The sequence below is a fragment of the Salmo salar genome, chromosome ssa03 (genome assembly GCF_905237065.1).
Source record: "Salmo salar chromosome ssa03, Ssal_v3.1, whole genome shotgun sequence".
Classification (NCBI taxonomy): domain Eukaryota; kingdom Metazoa; phylum Chordata; class Actinopteri; order Salmoniformes; family Salmonidae; genus Salmo; species Salmo salar.
The window spans coordinates 50,527,081-50,545,987 of NC_059444.1; the positions used below are offsets into that span (position 1 = coordinate 50,527,081).

The 18,907-nt window shown below is 41.7% G+C and overlaps 1 protein-coding gene across 1 annotated transcript; it reads left to right on the forward strand.

Annotated features, from left to right (window-relative positions):
• Window positions 1-278: 278 nt before the first annotated feature.
• Window positions 279-18,594, forward strand: LOC106600695 (RAS related). Its single transcript, XM_045714912.1, has 6 exons — window positions 279-1,173; window positions 1,455-1,542; window positions 11,972-12,074; window positions 15,906-16,014; window positions 16,282-16,400; window positions 16,686-18,594. Exons 1-6 carry the CDS (start codon window positions 1,087-1,089, stop codon window positions 16,771-16,773), a joined length of 594 nt encoding a protein of 197 aa, XP_045570868.1. The 5' UTR covers window positions 279-1,086; the 3' UTR covers window positions 16,774-18,594.
• The last annotated feature ends 313 nt before the right edge of the window (window positions 18,595-18,907 follow it).

The following is an 18,907-nucleotide window of genomic DNA, read 5'->3' on the forward strand; positions in this document are numbered from 1 at the left end:
AAATGACTGGCTAGACCTACATACAACTGGGCTCAATGGCCAAATAAGGTAGTACACATAATGTGTGAATACTATTGTTCACTCATTCAAAATCTGGTTAAGCCATATTGTTTCAGTTTAATGAATAAACGTGCAGTGTTGATTAAAGAAACATTTTAGAATGTATCTCATTCTAATAGAGCCTTTGTTAATTAATGAAAAGAGGGAGAAGCGTGAGAATTTATACAATGAGGAAACGGTGTCGTTAAGACACGCCCATTTTGTACATACGCATGAGATTTCGAGAAACCCTTCTTGGTTGAGAAAAAAAAGTTGCCTTGGAGCGATGAAAAAATAAGTCAGTGAAGACGAGGAAAAAATGAAGACATCGCCAAGAAAAAACCAGTAACTTAGATATCACAAAAGTTGTTATATAATGCTCCTGCAGAGATATGTAGATGAATCAATCTAGAGATAATGAAACTTAGACAAGCGCGTTGAAGTTTGACGGGGTAGTTGATAATCAAGCTCATTTTTTTTCCCTTCTGGAGTCAAAGTTGGCATCGATAGCCTAATTTACTTGAGGCGGGTGCGGAAGGCTTTTCACCCGACAAAAATTATGAGAGATGGGCCGATAAACCGTTCGATTTTTAACAATAATACTTAATTTCTATTTTACCGGGTTATGTAGCGACCTATACATTTTAGGAGCAGTGATACGAAACTCTATTGGGGTTAGACTACTTTTGTGGATGGTTTACAACACTGGGCCAGACCAAAACCGTAAGCTTTTCAATGTTATGAAATAGTATCAGAAAACGAACTATACATTTTTATATTTGAGATATTGATAACCTATCGTAGGTAATTTAAGTGAAATATATTGGCGTAATACCGAGGTAAAAACCCAACTCTGCTTCCTTCTCGAGTTTTTCTTTGAGCTACTTTGATAAAAGTAGTTTGCTCAATCGTTGAAGTGGACCTTCATTTTTTTCCCCCCTGTGGATTACAAAATTGCACGTCATCAATATATCCTATCAGCTAGTCAGTTTTATCATTTCATTTTTCAAAAGATAGACAACCGTTAAGTATTTTACGAAACTAATCATGTCTGCTGAGGAGGAGAGATTCAAACTGGTCGTCGTGGGCGGGGGCGGTGTGGGGAAAAGCGCCTTGACCATACAATTCATTCAGGTGAGAGAATCCCCCAACTGTTTGAACATTGTCAACCGTGTGTTTGTTTGTCTCGAATTTGTCATATCTTCTGACATGACGAGTATGTTGTAGTGGTAATTGAATATGTGCATATTAACCCATATAGGCCAAATAGTGTAAACTATCCTCTCTCTGGCTGTGTAGGCTATTTGGTTAAAAAAAAAACATTTCTTTCCTCAACCACCAAAGCGATAATCGCAAATTTTACCAGACAACAAATACACACAGTATTCACCCATGCTCTCCTATCTCTTTCGCAGTCATACTTTGTATCGGATTATGACCCCACCATCGAGGACTCCTACACCAAAATGTGCATAGTGGATGGGAAAGAGACACGATTAGACAGTAAGTCATACTGTAGGTTTACTGACATTCTTTGCTCCAAGAATAGAGGGAAAGCGTAAACGACTTGAGCCAGTGAGTGAGCAAGGCCAAATCTGTCTGTATGATTCACCCACATCTGCTCTGTTATAACTTGCAGTTGGCAGATGTTTATGCTCTAAGCCAAGGTGTAGTCTTTTCACTATGCCATAGCAAAAGTGTTTCTGTGTTCATATTCAAGGGATATGTAAGTGTACTATGGCCTGTTGGCCTCTGTCGAGTCGGTTAACCCTGGGCATTTACACCTAAAAGGACCTATGAAGACCAATGTGAAGTTAATAGGAGCATGTCAAATTGAGTTTCAAATGAAAGCTAAGTCAATATTTTTTTTTAAATGAAGACGTATACATTTAACCATTTTCCATCCTAAAAATGAGGAATAATCAAGCCTTTGGTTTCTGGTCGAACAGATGGAAAAGGGGTCTTAGACAACATCTACCAGATTTAAGGTATTATTGATACATCAAAACACAATAATGTTGAAGTAAAGACCCCTGCCAATTGATATCAACACTTTTATATTTAGTTCACGATAAATTATTTGCCTTGACTTGTAATTCCGTTACCAGAAACCCACATCTTTAAGATATTTTCTAAGGAGGATAATGAAAGTTCACGTAAGTAACAAGCAAAGGTAGACCTAATAATTAGTTATAGGGGTTTTACCGCTACCAAGTTTGTTTATGAATTAAGTGATAAAAACGTGTAATTCTGTTACCAAATCCGAACAATCAGTAACGGAAGTACTGCGATTGAATTGGCTAAAATGGGAAGTCATAGAAGTCACAAACCTTTTACATTTGAATCATTTAGCAGACGTTCTTTACCCTTTCCCATACTGGTCCCCTGTGGGAATCAAACCCACAATCCTGGCGTTGCAAGCGCCATGCTCTACCAACTGAGCCATATGGGACATTTGGGTCCACAGTTGGGTCACCTGCTACTGTCCTCCGTTCCACTGGCATACTGTTATCTTCAGCTCATGTTTTATTTCTCAACTGTTTTATTTCTCTTTCTGTTGTCTGGTGGTCAAAGCAAGACTGTGTAAACAGTCTGGACAACCCCTCGCTCTCCCTCTCTATCTTTCTGCCACACTCTCTCTTCTTTCTCTACAGTTAATGTCACCTCTCACAACTCTTACATGCTGACCAAACTGGGCTTGCGCGTACGTCCGCCGTCGCACGCATGTTGATTTTGTCCACACACACCAGAAGCGATCAGGACACACCGGTTGAAATATCAAAACAAACTCTGAACCAATTATATTAATTTGGGGACAGGTCGAAAAGCATTAAACAATTATGCCAATTTAGCTAGCTAGCTTGCTGTTGCTAGCTAATTTGTCCAGGGATATAAACATTGGGTTGTTATTTTAGCCGAAATGCACAAGGTCCTCTACTCCCACAATTAGTCCACAGATAAAACAGTAAACCAAATTCCTTTCTCGTCATCTCTCCTCTTTCCTCAGGCTTCTTCTTATTTTGGACTTAATATCGCGGTTGGCAACCAACTTTACAGCATTACTACAACCTACCAGAGTGTGGACCTAAGTTCATCTTTCAATCACCTACATGGGTATTTGCTCCTAAAAACCTATGAGAAGATGGCACGTGGGTATATGCTTCTAAATGCCAATGAGGAGATGGGAGAGGCCGGAGCATCACAAATGGAACCAATTTCTATTTTGGAGCCTGGCCACCCAGACGCCCGCGAGCAGTGTGGGTGCAATGATTGAATAACATGTATGTGTACATTTATTTTGCAATGGTCGCACACGCGACGTGTCCGGTCTGGTCTGCATGTTACTGACACCTACCATGACACCTAACCACCTACCCTCTTTCCATATACTGTAACAAGCATCCTCAACCACTGAACACCAACTGACATTGGACCTCCATGGATGTTGAAAAGTAATTGAAATTTGGTCAGTCCACCCTGGCCAGACCAAATCTGAATGAATCATAGACGTCTATGTTTCACAAGTTTTAACAGTAAAGTTAGTACAGCAGAGCACACTAGAGTACTGTACTGAACATATCTACTGTGCCGTACCGTAATGTCCAAACTTGAGAAACATAGACGTCTATGATTGGTTCAGATTTGGTCTGGTCCGGACCAACCAAATCTGTTCTTGTTTGGGGGCAGAGCTCATTAGAATAATACCCAGTGTGTAGTATAATACCCAACTATGCAAAATAAGGATATTGCATATTTCTACCTTTTGTGTACGGTGATCGGTCCAGTGGAGTTCCGATCTATGCGGAACGGAGAAAGACTTGGCTTTGTAAGTTGCAAAATTCGTAAATATATATTTAATGTTCCCCGAATGGCACTCGGCCGGTTCAAGAAAGGGGAAACAAAATCCACTGCGTCTCGGCGGGATAGCGTGCATGCATTTCCGTGATGGACCCCAGATCTGTGGATGATGAAGTTACAGGGTTGCAAGCTCAAGAACCACCTAGATACCCTACTGTTATTCTCTTTGTTTCTTGCCATCCAGGTGAGTGCGCATGATCAGTCGCGAGAGTGAATTATCTGTTGGGAAGAAAATATCTGAGGTAGGTGAGTGCCCATTTTATAGCCAGCCCTTCTCGGTCAACTGTGGCATATTTATTTTCCCTCTCTGAGAGCTTACAGCTGATGTAGTCTAAAGGGTGTTTGACCTTTCCCACTCCCTGGGAGAGGACCGCTCCGATGCCAACTCATAGGCGTCTGTCTGGACAATGAAGTCCAAAGTCTGGTGCTCTTAGCCCTGGTTTTGCGAACAGGGCTTCTTTTAGCTTTTGGAAAGCCATCTCTGCTGCTTGAGTCCGTCTCACCTGTGTGGGTAGGTCTTTCTTGGTCAGGTTGGACAATGGAGCGGCTATAAAGACATAGTTGGGTATAAAGCTCCGATAGTAACTTGTGAGCCCTAAGAAGGATCACACCTACTTTTTACGCACCGGCATTCGCCACTCCCGAATAGACTCCACTTTCTTTGTCTGGGAGTCTATGACACCACTCCCAATAGTGTACCCCAGATATTCTGCCTCACTTAACCCGAACCTGCATTTCTTAGGGTTAGCTGTCAAGCCTGCTCTCCTTAGGCTCCCCAGTACGGCCCGTACCCGATGTAGGTGTCTCCCATTCTTTACTATGGATCACCATGTCGTCGATGTAAGTGGCCACTAGGCTTGGTGGGGTCTGAGTAACTGGTCCATTAACCTCAGTGACGTGGCGGCCTCAACATGAAACCCGATGAGTAATTTCATGTAATGGCAAAGTCCATCTGGCATAGAGCACCTTTTTCTCCCTGTCTTCTGTGGCCAGAGGCACCTGCCAATAGCCTTATGTGAGATCTAGCGTAGTTATGTAGCTTGCCTTTTCCAATCGTTCTATCAGCTCATCTACCCTGGGCATTGGGTTCAAATTTGGAGATGTTCAGGCTTCGGAAGTCGTTACAGATTACAGAATTTCACCCCTACGTCTGGCTTCAGAACGAGAACTAACAGACTTGACCAGGCACTGTGAGACGCCTCTAACTCCCCAACACAGCATCTTTCTCACCACCTCTGACTATTGTTTGTCCCGCAGCATGGATTTTGTAAGGCCTTAAGTTCACTCTTGCCTGGCTCTGTGTATATATGATGCTGGATGAGATTTGTATTCTCCGTGAGGGAAGAGAATACTTCCCGGTGTCAGACCACTAGGGTCCGTAGGTCGTGCGCTTGCTGGTGTGTCAGCGACTTCACTACCTGCATGTCGAGCGGGGGTTGATCTTGTTGGGCTGCGGGTAGAGAGCAGAACATCACATCTTAATTTCTCTCATGGTACTCAGGGTTGATGTGGTATGGCTGTACAGGTTTTCTCCTACCTGGCTGCCTAACTGTTGTTTACAGGGGATACTCTTGCCATTACTTCGTATGGAACCCTCAAGTGCGCTAAGAGCCGATGTTCCGCTGTCAGAATTAAAAGTACCTTATCTCCTACATTAAAACTTTGGGTCTGGCCAGTCCTGTTGCAGGCTTTTGTTGCGCTTGCTGCGCGCTCTCCATGTGTTCCTCCACTATTGGCTACACCGCGGCCATCCGTTCTCGTATTAGGATGACATGCTCAATCAGTTCTGTGGGGACACGGATGGGCTTCCCACGCCTCCTTGGCAAGGTCCAGAATCCCTCGGCACGGCCTCCCATATAACAGTTAAAACAGGGGGAAGCCCGTTGGCGACTGGGGCACCTCCCTAAGAGCAAACAAGTGAGGTAATAATATGTCCCATTTCCTCCCGTCCCGTTCCACAACCTTCTTTATAAATCGACAGTTTTATTCAAGCGTTCGCATAAATCATCTGTCTGAGGATGTGATATGCTCGTGTGTATCTGTTTAACCTGGTACAAGGCACAAAAGTCTTTCATTATGCGGGACATAAACGCAATCCCTGGTCGGTCAAAATAGAGGGTATGCCGACTCGGGAAAACATAACAACTCTTTAGCAATACCTTTTAGTAGACATATTTAAACATAAAAATATATATATATTTAACCTTTTTATTTAACTAGGCAAGTCAGTTAGGAACAAATTCTAATTTACAATGACGGCCTACCGGGGAACAGTGGGTTAACTGCCTTGTTCAGGGGTAGAACAACTTAAAAAAATATATATATATTTTTATTTATTTATTTATTTATTAACCTTGTCAGCTCGTGAATTCGATCCAGCAGCCTTTCGGTTCCTTGCCCAACGCTCTAACTCTAGACTACCTGCAGACTCAAAGTTAAACAAAACATATTATGCAGGGGTATGGCTTTGGGGTAGCATGTGGCAAAATCAATTACCACTAGTATATAATCGTGCCCTCGGGCTAATTTCGGAATAGGACCTACCATATCCATGGCTATCCGCTCAAAGGGCGTTTCAATGATGGGGAGTGGGATGAGTGTGTTTCTGTAATTGGCTTTGGGGGCATTCTTTTGGCACTTGTCACATGACTTGCAGTACTTCTCTACATCACTGGTAATGCGGGGCCAGTAGAATCTACTCATAATGTGCTCTTTTTAGTTTTGTCTACTGCCAAGTGGCCTCTCAACACATGTGAATGTCCCAGGTACAGTACCTTAGCTCTAGCACTTCGCCCCTTCTCTTAACCACCAGTATAGTAAGCCCTCTATGCAGTAATAAGGGGGATTGATGTCCTCCATGTGCTTCCCGTCCGTCACCTTCACTCTGCGCTGCGCTGAGACCATGTCCGGGTCCTGCAGCTGTGTGGTGCCAAACTGTCCTGTCAACTCATCGGGTAAATTAGTCTTGGCTATCTATTCTTACAAGGGCCTGTGCAGGCCCTTGGTCTCCTCCACTCTCCGTTGAGAGACCTGAGCATGTATCCTGTCTTTTCTTGAAACAGCTGCCTGAGCCTCTGATTTAGATTTTCTTCCTCCCCTGCACTCGATCTGGGTGAAAAAGAGACTTCTCCCTGTAGTGTCAGTGGGGCACGGCGGGTATGCACCTTTTGGGGATGTGTTTTCTATGTGTGTGCCAGTGACTGCTTCGCATTGCTTATGCTCACCGGTGCGGGCTTGGGGCGGTTCTGTTTAATCCGCAACGAACTCTCGAACAGATTAGTCTCTCCTTAGCTGTACCGATACCGGTAAGTGATTCACCACCCACACCTTCATAGTCTACTTGCCTCGGCGTAACTAACTTAACTTGCGCCACTGTGTCCCCATGGATACAGGAGACTGACATCTGTTCCTGACACATCTCCCTCCTGCACGAAGTGTGACGGAACTAGGGTAATCTTACTACCTGAGTCGAGCATCGCTTCTGCATCCTCTCCTTGGACTTTTATGGCCGGGGCTCCCTCTACGGTACAACACTGCGGGGATAGATTACATGGATGTGCGCCCCTTGATCCGGAGGAAGGCTCGGTGGGCATGGGTTCGTCATTAAATGGTCACTGCCATGACATACCCAAGATCCCAGCACCGGCAACACCGTCTTTCGCCAACCCTTGGTCAGCCATATTAGTTGGTACATTTGGGCTATTGCTGATTCGTTGCTATCGACGGTCCACTTGTAGAAACGCTTGGCCTGTGGATTTTGACAGTACCCGGGATAAGACTTTGGCTTTTAGTTTCTTAGTCCTCTGCTTCTGCAGGATCCAGGTTGAAATACACAGCCTGCGCACACCCGGACAGAAAGGGGGCCAGCGTTCCTGCCCACCGCTCCTCGGCCCATAGTCCTCTTACTGCTGACCTCTTGAATGAAAGCAGATAGGCCTCAATGTCATCATCCTGTTCTTGTAGCCTAGGTATATGAGTCCCCACTCTGGGCTTACTGTCCTTCCCTGCCTGAGCCAGCATGGCCACTTAAATGCTCGAGGTCTGTGCTTTTCTTTTGCGCAATGGTGCACATAGCCAACCATTTTAACAATTTGTCACCACTTCTGATGCCCACATTCTCCACCACTGTGATCGGTCCAGTGGGGTTCCGATCTATGCGGTAGCGAGGGGTGGTGTAAACAGAGGAAGAGTTGTCTTTTTAAGTTGCAAAAATCAAAATTATATTTAATGTTCATCGAATGGCGCTCTGCCGAAACAACAAAATCCAAGCCTGGTTCAGAGCACTACACTTACAAACCAAAGATCCTTTTGAAAATCACCAAATTAGCTTTGGCTCACAGCTACGGGAATCACTCACGCAAGCAGTGGTGTAAAGTACTTAAGCAAAAATACTTGAAAGTACTACTTAAGTAGTTTTTGGGGGTATCTGTACTTTACTATTTATATTTTTGACTACTTTTAAATAATGTACTTTTTACTCCATACATTTTTCCTGACACCCAAAAGTACTCATTACATTTTGAATGCTTAGCAGAAGAGGAACATTTTTTAAATTGACCTACTTATCATGAACACCCCATGTCATCCCTACTGCCTCTGATCTGGCGGATTCACTAAACATGAATGCCTCGTTTGTAAATTATGTCAGAGTGTTGGAGAGAGCCAGGGGCACTCTATACGTTTTATTTATTTTTACATGAAAATTGTGCTGTTAGCTTAATATAAGGAATTTGAAATGATTTTTACTTTTTATACTTGCGTATATTAGCAATTACATTTACTTTTGATACTTAAGTATATTTAAAACCCAAAGACTTTTAGACTTTACTCAAGTAGTATTTTACTGGGTGACTTTTACTTGAGTCATTTTCTATTAACCTCTCTGGGAAATGTGGGACACTAGCTTCCCACCCGCGGGACACACTATTCAACAGCCAGTGAAATAGCAGGGCGCCAAATTCAAAACAACAAAAATCTCAATTCAAATTTCTCAAACATACAACAATTTTACACCATTTTAAAGATGAACTTCTCGTTAATCCAACCACATTTTCCGATTTCAAAAAGGCTTTACGGCGAAAGCATAGCATTTGAAAAACCACACTGCCATTTTCCAAGCAAGGAGGGGCGTCACAAAAACCAGAAATACAGCTAAAATTAATCGCTAACCTTTGATTTTCATCAGATGGCACTCATAGGACTTCATGTTACACAATACATGTATGTTTTGCTCGATAAAGTTCATATTTATATCCAAAAACCCCATTTTACATTGGCGTGTAATGTTCAGAAATGTTTTGCCTCCCAAAACTTCTGGTGAATGAGCACATCAATTTACAGAAATACTCATCATAAACGATAAAATATTAAACTGTTATTCAAAGAATTATAGATACACTTCTCCTTAAGTTCAGACGAAAATTCAAAACAGTTATATTACAGACGATGTATAGAATCAATCTTTAGGATGTTTTTATCATAATTCTTCCATAATATTCCAACCGGACGATTCCTTTGTCTTCAAAAAAGAAAAGGAACACAGCTAACTCTCACGGGAGCGCACGCCACTGAGCTCATGTCATTTTCTCACTCATCTACTTCCAGGAGCTCTTATTCTCTCCCTATTCACAGTAGAAGCATGGAACAATGTTCTAAATACTGACATCTAGTGGAAGCCTTAGGATGTGCAAAATTAACCCTAAGTTACTGTATACTGGATAGGGAAACTGGAAACTACAAACCTCAGATTTCCACACTTCCTGGTTGGATTTTTCTCAGGTGTTTGCCTGCCATATGATTTCTGTTATACTCAGACATCATTCAAACAGTTTATGAAATTTCAGAGCGTTTTCTATCCAAATCTACTAATAATATGCATATCCTACATTATGGGCCCGAGAAGCAGGCAGTTTAATTTGGGCACGTCATTCATCTGAATTTCCGAATACTGCCCCGTCACTAGAAAGTTAAGATATCTTTACTTTTACTCAAGTATGTCAATTGGGTACTTTTTCCACCACTGCATGCAAGCTCTTCCTCTTTTGAACTGTTCTTTGTCGCTCCATGTCCTCTTCTGTTGTTTTATCCTCACTTTGTTCTATATTTGTTCCCCACACCTCTGAATGGTCCAGGATACATCATTATGAAGAGAATGATATTTATATCCATAATTATGTATTTCTGTATGGTACAGACCAGGGCTCCAAAGTGGTGCAGTGGTCTAAGGCACTGCATCTCAGTGCTAAAATTGTCACTACAGACGCCCTGGTTCGATTCCAGGCTGTATCACAACCAGCCATGATTGGGAGTTCTATAGGGCGGCGCACAATTGCCCCAGCGTCGTCTGAGTTTGGCCGGTGTAGGCCGTCATTGTAAATAAGAATTTGTTCTTAACTGACTTGCCTAGTTAAGTAAAGGTTCAATTTAAAACATGTAAATCCACTTCTACTGTAGTTCAATAACCAAAATACTTTATTTTAAACTCAAGGCGTCATGTCATAACTTGACACCCCACTCTTTCAGCACACCTCTTTGAATCTTAATTGGGAGCAGATATTTAAGTTTTTGGATAACGTGGTCGCATAATAAAACCAATTTACCATAATTGTTTTAGAAACTTTGCATCCGCACAGTTCTTTCAGTGAATGTGTTTTTGTGAAATGTTATGTGTAAATTGTGCATAGAGTTGTATTGTTTGAACTTTGAAATCAATGGCTTTTGTTTGGCATACATTTTAAAGTGAAAATCTGAGTCAAAGCGTAATTTCTACTGGCATAAAGGGGGGGGTTGCACTTGTCAGTGAGCCTTCACTGCACCCCTTCTGCATTTTTTACTATGTTGCATCTATAGTGCATTCGGAAAGTATTCAAACCCCCTGACCTTTTCCACATTTTGTTATATTACAGCCTTATTCTAAAATGTATTAAGTTATTTTGTTTCCTCATCAATCTACACACAATACCCCATTATGACAAAGCAAAAACAGGTTTCAGAAATTTATGCAAATGTATTAACTGTTTTTTAAAACCGAAATACTTTATAAATATTCAGACCCTTTGCTATTAGACTCGAAATTGAGCTCAGGTGCATCCTGTTTCCATTGGTCATCCTTGAGATGTTTCTTCAACTTGATTGGAGTCCACCTGTGGTAAATTCAATTGATTGGACATGATTTGGTAAGAGGCACACCTTTCTATATAAGGTCCCACAGTTGACAGTGCGTGTCAGAGAAAAAACCAAGCCATGAGGTCGAAGGAATTGTACGTAGAGCTCCAAGACAGGTTTGTGTCGAGGCACATATCTGGGGAAGAGTACCAAAAAATCTCTGCAGCATTGAAGGTCCCCAAGAACACAGTAGCCTTCATCTTTCTTAAGTGGAAGAGGTTTGGAACCACCAAAACTCTTCCTAGAGCTGGCCGTCCGGCCAAACTGAGCAATCGGGGGAGAAGGGCCTTGGTCAGGGAGGTGACCAAGAACCCAAAATTCACTGACAGATCTCCAGTGTTCCTCTGTGGAGATGGGATAACCTTCTAGAAGGACAACCATGCAGCACTCCACCAATCAGGTCTTTATGGTAGAGTGGCCCGACGGAAGCCACTCCTTAGTAAAAGGCACATGACAGCCTGCTTGGAGTTTGCCAAAAGGCACCTAAAGAACTCTCAGACCATAAGAAACAAGATTCTCTGGTCTGATGAAACCGAGATTGAACTCTTTGGCCTGAATGCCAAGCGTCACATCTGGAGGAAACCTGGCACTAAGGTGAAGCATGGTGGTGGCAGCATCATGCTGTGGGGATGTTTTTCAGTGGCAGGGACTGGGAGACTAGTCAGGATCAAGGGAAAGATGAATGGAGCAAAGTACAGAGATCCTAGATCAAAACCTGCTTTGGACCTCAGAATGGGGCGAAGGTTCACCGTCCAACAGGACAACAAAAAAACTGTTTTTGCTTTGTCATTATGGTTTATTGTGTGTAGATTGAGGAACACAAAATGTTGAAAAGGTCTGAATACTTTCCGAATGCACTATCCATATTTATCCATATGTATGTACATCTGACTCTCTTTGTGTGTGTCAGTCTTGGACACAGCAGGTCAGGAGGAGTTTGGTGCAATGAGGGAGCAGTACATGCGCTCAGGAGAAGGCTTCTTGCTGGTGTTCGCTCTGAATGACACTGGCAGGTAAGAGTTTGGTGTGTCTGTTTGGGTGGATGCATGTACACAGTTTCTCAAGTCACAGGCAAACTGTAGATTCAAACCAGTGTTCCCAACTACACAACATACTCTGAAGTCCTCAGAGCTAAAGTATTTGTCAGGGCTACAGTACTCAAGGTTTCAGGAAGGCAACGTCACTGTTTGTCATTAGGGATGCACATTTTGATAAATGTAGCTGCCGACTAACTGACCCTCATTAACCTCTCTAGGGTCGGTGGGACGAAATCGTCCCACCTACGTAACAGCCAGTGGAATCCTGTGGCGCGTTATTCAAATACCTTAGAAATGCTATTATTTCAATTTCTCAAACATATGACTATTTTACACCATTTTAAAGATAAGACTCTCGTTAATCTAACCACACTGTCCGATTTCAAAAAGGTTTTACAACGAAAGCAAAACATTAGATTATGTCAGCAGAGTACCCAGACAGAAATAATCAGACACCCATTTTTCAAGCTAGCATATAATGTCACATAAACCCAAACCACAGCTAAATGCAGCACTAACCTTTTATCTTCATCAGATGACAACCCTAGGACATTATGTTATACAATACATGCATGTTTTGTTCAATCAAGTTCATATTTATATCAAAAACCAGCTTTTTACATTAGCATGTGACGTTCAGAACTAGCATACCCCCCGCAAACTTCCGGTGAATTTACTAAATTACTCATGATAAACGTTCACAAAAACATAATTATTTTAAGAATTATAGATACAGAACTCCTCTATGCACTCGCTATGTCCGATTTTAAAATAGCTTTTCGGTGAAAGCACATTTTGCAATATTCTCAGTAGATAGCCCGGCATCACAGGGCTAGCTATTTATCCACCCACCAAGTTTAGCCCTCACCAAAGTCAGATTTACTATAAGAAAAATGTTATTACCTTTGCTGTTCTTCGTCAGAATGCACTCCCAGGACTTCTACTTCAATAACAAATGTTGGTTTGGTTCAAAATAATCCATAGTTATGTTCTGTTTTGTTCGTGCGTTCGAGACACTATCTGAAGTGTAAAGAAGGGTGACGCGCCCGACGCGTTTCGTGACAAACAATTTCTAAATATTCCATTACCGTACTTCGAAGCATGTCAACCGCTGTTTAAAATCAATTTTTATGCAATTTTTCTCGTAAAAAAGCGATAATATTCCGACCGGGAATCTGTGTTTTAGTACAAAGAGAGAGAAAATAAAAACATGGGGTCGCCTCGTGCACGTGCCTCAGTCTCATAGTACTCTGACCGACCACTATCCAAACACGCTAATGTTTTTCAGCCAGGGGCTGGAATTACATCATTCAGCTTTTTCCCGGGTTCTGAGAGCCTATGGGAGCCGTAGGAAGTGTCACGTTACAGCAAAGATCCTCAGTTTTCAATAAAGAGAGACAAGAAGCCCAAGAAATTGTCAGACAGGCCACTTCCTGTAAGGAATCTTCTCAGGTTTTTGCCTGCCATATGTGTTCTGTTATACTCACAGACACCATTCAAACCGTTTTAGAAACTTTAGGGTGTTTTCTATCCAAAGCCAATAATTATATGCATATTCTAGTTTCTGGGCAGTAGTAATAACCAGATTAAATCGGGTGCGTTTTTTATCCGGCCGTGTAAATACTGCCCCCTAGCCCTAACAGAGACATTTTGGACATTTTTTCCAAACAGTAAAATGACGTGACCAACAGAAACTATCAGAGATATGTATATAATGGCGAGATGCATATGTTTCTGTTTTAACAAGGGGAGTCGTCCCATAGCCAGGAGGCAGGCGACAAGCTTAGGCCCAAAATAAGCCCATAGAAATGCACTGGACAATATTTTGGACAGATTTTGGCGCTTCGCCTCTTCCTCTCTGATACCATGCATGCATACAAGAACCGGGCATTTTTCATTAAGAACTTATGTCAAATGGGAGGCTTTACAAGTTGAGATTGAGAAATAAAAATAGCTCCTTTTTAATCGTGGCCACAAGTTTTTAACACGCAGTTGCATTTAGAAATGTTATTTGTTGCGCATTGACTGGACTCTCAAAGCAGGTTTCACTCCAGTAGCCTACAGGCTTTTTGAGGAGTTACACTCGCGCTGTCTGATAGGCTATTCCTCTCCTCAAAGTATGCTCTCTGTATGCTGTGCACTTGTAATAAATAGAATGCGTGACGACTAATGAAAATGCACATGCGGCAATTTCAATGTAGAAAAATTATGCAAAGTAACCTATACACACGGGTTCCCTAACTGGCGGCCTGAATTTGGCCTGTGGGTGTTTTTATTTGCCCACCCCCAAGTTTTCTGAGCAAAAAATACATTAAAAAAAATGAATTGTCATTTTTGGACATAAGACTGTAAAAACACCAGGAAATCAGCTCCAAGTGATTTTTAATTTTGGAAATCTATTGCATTATAGAGAGACATGATCGTATTCAAATAATAATAATAATGACTAACAATTGATTGGATTTATATAGCACTTTTCTACCAACTGAGGTACTCAAAGTGCTTTATATAGTAGGGGGAAACTCACCCACCTCAGTGATGCACGGTGACCATTTTTTGTACAAGAACTCTCACTACACATCAGGTGGCGAGGTGAGGAGTGATGTATGCCAATTAGGAATGAGGGGATGATTAGGTGGCCATGATGGAGTGTTGCCAGGTAGAACATTTTGCCATGACACTGGGGTGAACACCCCTACTCCTACAATAAGCGCCATGGGATTTTGAACAACCACAGAGTCAGGACATGCGTTTAACTAGCCCATCCAAAAGACAGCACCCTATGCAGGGCAATGTTCCCAAATATAATCAAGGTTTGAAATTATTATTTTAGTCAAACATATCTGTTTTGGCTTCTTGTGATGAATTTGCAGTCTAACTTTTTAAAATGTTTTATTATGTTCTGTCCCCTCGTCCATCCACTCAAGATGAAATTGGTGATCCCTGCTATAGACTGATAAGCATGACTTGTCAAATGAATTTTTGGCAGCTAACCGATTTAACGGTTAACCGTTAACATCCCTATTTGCGACGCAAACGCAGTACACTCGTGATCATTCATTCCTTCAAGTGTCGAGGCCTTCAAGCCATGGTCAGTATTACACTATACTGTGTTTTCTGATTGCGGCTGTGCAACCCTAATCACAGAGTGACGCTACAGTAACTAGGGGAAGTGAGACTTGTTATAGGGGTTCACCTCTCATAAGAGTTGCATTCATGACATGGTGTCAAATACAGGCAGCATAATGAGCTGCTGTAGTAGTCCTCTGAGTTGAAAGGTGGATTGGTGCAATTGTACCTAAACAGATTTCACATTCTGAGAACATGCGTAAACCATAGAGCATGGCCTAATATAACAATTGTCCTTATTTATTTATGAACTGTACCCCAAGACTTGACTCCTGCCAGATTATACAGGATGCCTGGCTTGCTTTGGTAGGGCTCGATGGGTGTCCTTTGTGTCCTGGTAGGACCCAGTCTACCCCACTCACTTCTATTGTTTGTTGTCATGTTTGAATGAATGTTTGTCACTGTGCTGTTGTCTTTGTACATTTAAAATAAGATTATACAATAAAACAACTAAGTAGTTGGATTTATGCCAATGAAGATGCCTCTTTGCTTTAAAGGGGCATTTACACTCGCAAAGAGTCTCACCTGACAGTCCTCCACAAGGCTGCTTTAAAAAAAAAAATATATATATATATATATATATTAAACTAATGGATTGCACCTTTTTAAGGACATAAAGCACTTATGATCAGTTCCTAATGTGTTCTCGTTTCGGCCAATTTCCTTCCCTTTTTTCAGTTACAATGAGATCCACAAGTTCCACACCCAGATACTGAGAGTGAAGGACCGGGATGACTTCCCCATGGTGCTGGTGGGGAACAAGGCTGACCTGGACCAGTCGAGAGTGGTACTGGCTTTCACTCTCAATGTCATGTTAAAGGAGATCTTCTGCTAGCTATAATAATGCCAATTTAGATCCTACTGGTTCTAATTCTCAGGCCTCGAAAATACTTTTGAGTTGCCAACAGGTGGCGAGTGGCTACAAGTGTTTCTTTGGCTAGATCTAATACCACCACCTTACTCCAGTTTACCGGAATAAGGAAATGAAACTGCTGCTGGCCTGGCGGGTGCTTTTTAACCTGAGTGCATGTACCTCTCTCTGTCCTGTCTGTAGATCTCCAGAGAGGAGGCCCATGGCTTTGCCAGAGAGAACAGGATCCATTACATGGAGGCCTCGGCTAAGAACCGCTACAATGTAGACGAAGCCTTCCTGGAGGTTGTGCGAGCTATAAGGTAACGTTAACAGCTAGCTAACAGCTAGAAAGCTATAAGGTAACGTTAACAGCTAGCTAACAACTAGAAAGCTATAAGGTAACGTTAACAGCTAGCTAACAGCTAGAAAGGTAATGTTAACAGCTAGCTAACAGCTAGAAAGCTACTTTATTATAGGTCATGTTTATAGCTAGATGATTAGAAGAGTTGGTGACCAGAGGCAGAGTTGAGGGACAGACATTTTAGTGTCCATTATAGCCTACTCCTGAGTCGAAGTATCCAATGCTTTCTTTCTTTTAAAAACAGAAAGTTTCAGGAGACTGAGAGTCCCCCTCTACCTGCAAACCACACAGGAAAACGGAAGAGCGGTGGCTGCCCCTGCACCCTCCTTTAACTGCCCCCTCCCATGGCATAGCACTGTTGTCACAGAGACCAAAACCCCCTCATCTCACCACTGATGCAAGTCTTGTCTGACTTACCTGGAGGGAAATGAGAAGATTTGGCAAGGGAGGGGAGAGATATACACTTGGAAATGCAAAAAACTGTATGGTGAGGTTTGGGGAATTGGGTAGGGATGTGTGTGGGAGAGGTTGCATACGGCAATGGTGGGCAAAGTGGTGGAGTGATACATTTTTTTTAATGGTTTCATTCACACTTAGAAATTAGCATCTTCAAACTTTTTTTATATACTTTTTTTGTATTTGTGGTATTGTTATTTCATTATTGAGGATGTAAAGGGAGAGGCCTTGGGCTAGATGAGAAGAGAGCGAGAGATGAGTCTACAGACTGAAGAAAGAAAGAGTAGCGATGGTAAAGAGTGAGATCTCAGATACTGTGTTTTGGGGTAGCTTCCTACATTGGGTCAACCTGATGGAAGTCACTGATTTGACATTGCTGGAAGGAACGGATAATTTAGGAACTAGAGGGCGCTATCATTCATACCTACAACAGAAAATGAAAGGAGCCCAGTTAAACTGAATCGACAAATTAGATTTTTAAAAGAGTGAGAGCTGAAGCAGAATGAGAGTGAAACGATGTGTTTGAAAGACTGGTACTTTTTCACAGTGTAGGATCCATGACCACAGAATATATATTTTTGTTGCACAACTTCAATGTATGGACTGGTAGGCAAAAGTAGTTTGACACTAAAGTGCTATTGTTTATATTAAAATGACTGGGTAGATGTTTAGGCATGTCTAGGTACTTTTATCTATGCATACAGGTGTAGGCCTGCTTTTTAAGTCATTTTTATTGTTATGCTCTTTGCAAATGTTTAAATGTCACACCGCTACCAGCCATGTACATCAAGGAGTTCGTTTTTGAATTGTATTAAATGAATGCGTCTCAGCTAATGAAGATCTGTTGAAAAGCTTCAGACTGTTGAGAACTGTTGATGAGAGACCATGGGTAAGTTGACATATAAATACGTCCCAAGATTTACGCCCATTGGTTGAGAGAGATGACGGTGATAATTGCAAGAGTGAGCCCATAGGCTGAACAGCAAGCATGAGGCATGGGTATTGTGCGGTGCTTATAGGCTATACGGTAAATGGGTGAATTACATTCCGGACGTGGCTAATAGGAAAGAGAAGACGATATGCTGATAATACGTTCGTATTCATTCCCACTATGCCCATACAATAGGAAGCTAAGTAAATTGTTATGCTTGAAGTTAACCGAGATGTCAGACCAGCCTTCCTGATTTAACTTCCGTAAACTACATTTGTCTGTCATGAAATAAGTTGTTTGTTTAGAGAGGATATGTAGCACTGGTCTTGCAAACCTTCATATAGACGTAATTAACATATGACTAACAGTTAGCCTACTTATCCCTTGGGCGATATTTCACACAAAGCAGGATAACCATCTAACGTTATGAAAGATTCTTAATCTGCTCCAAATGTTGTGAGTTGAATCGGACTCAAAACTGACCCTAAAATATTTGCGATGTTTTGATTAATAATTTGAGTTAGTGACGATTGGTTCTCAAAGCTGGCTATCTTATTTAATTTGTGAAATAGAACCGTGTTTGTTGGATCCACATTGTTCTTTACCTAATTATAAAATAATGCAGTGTAGTAAGCCACAAAAAAGTATTGCAGAAAGTCGTTTGTATTCTTATACCAATGAATCTCAAACTTGCACCTTGTAATCTACCAGTATCCGCCATGTGTATTTTGTATTGAAATAAACCAAATACCTTTTGTACACGTTACACTTTTTATACATTATTACTCAAATCTTGAGTTTTTGCTCAGAATGTGTCAGAATGAATTAGGGCAACGGGCTGTCTGGACACACTCAACTTTTTCTACTTTACTATTTCTCATCAACAGTATTGGTGAACGCAAAGTAGCGAGAGGAAAGCAGTTTGGCCGAGGTCAAATATGAATTTTTTTTAAACTGATGAATGCAGAAAAGGCGCATGTTAATGTACAGATCAATAAAAATGACTGTTTGAATTGGGATTGTGACAATTCAATGTACTCAAACATGCGCTTATCTGATGTTCATCCTCAGAAATATTA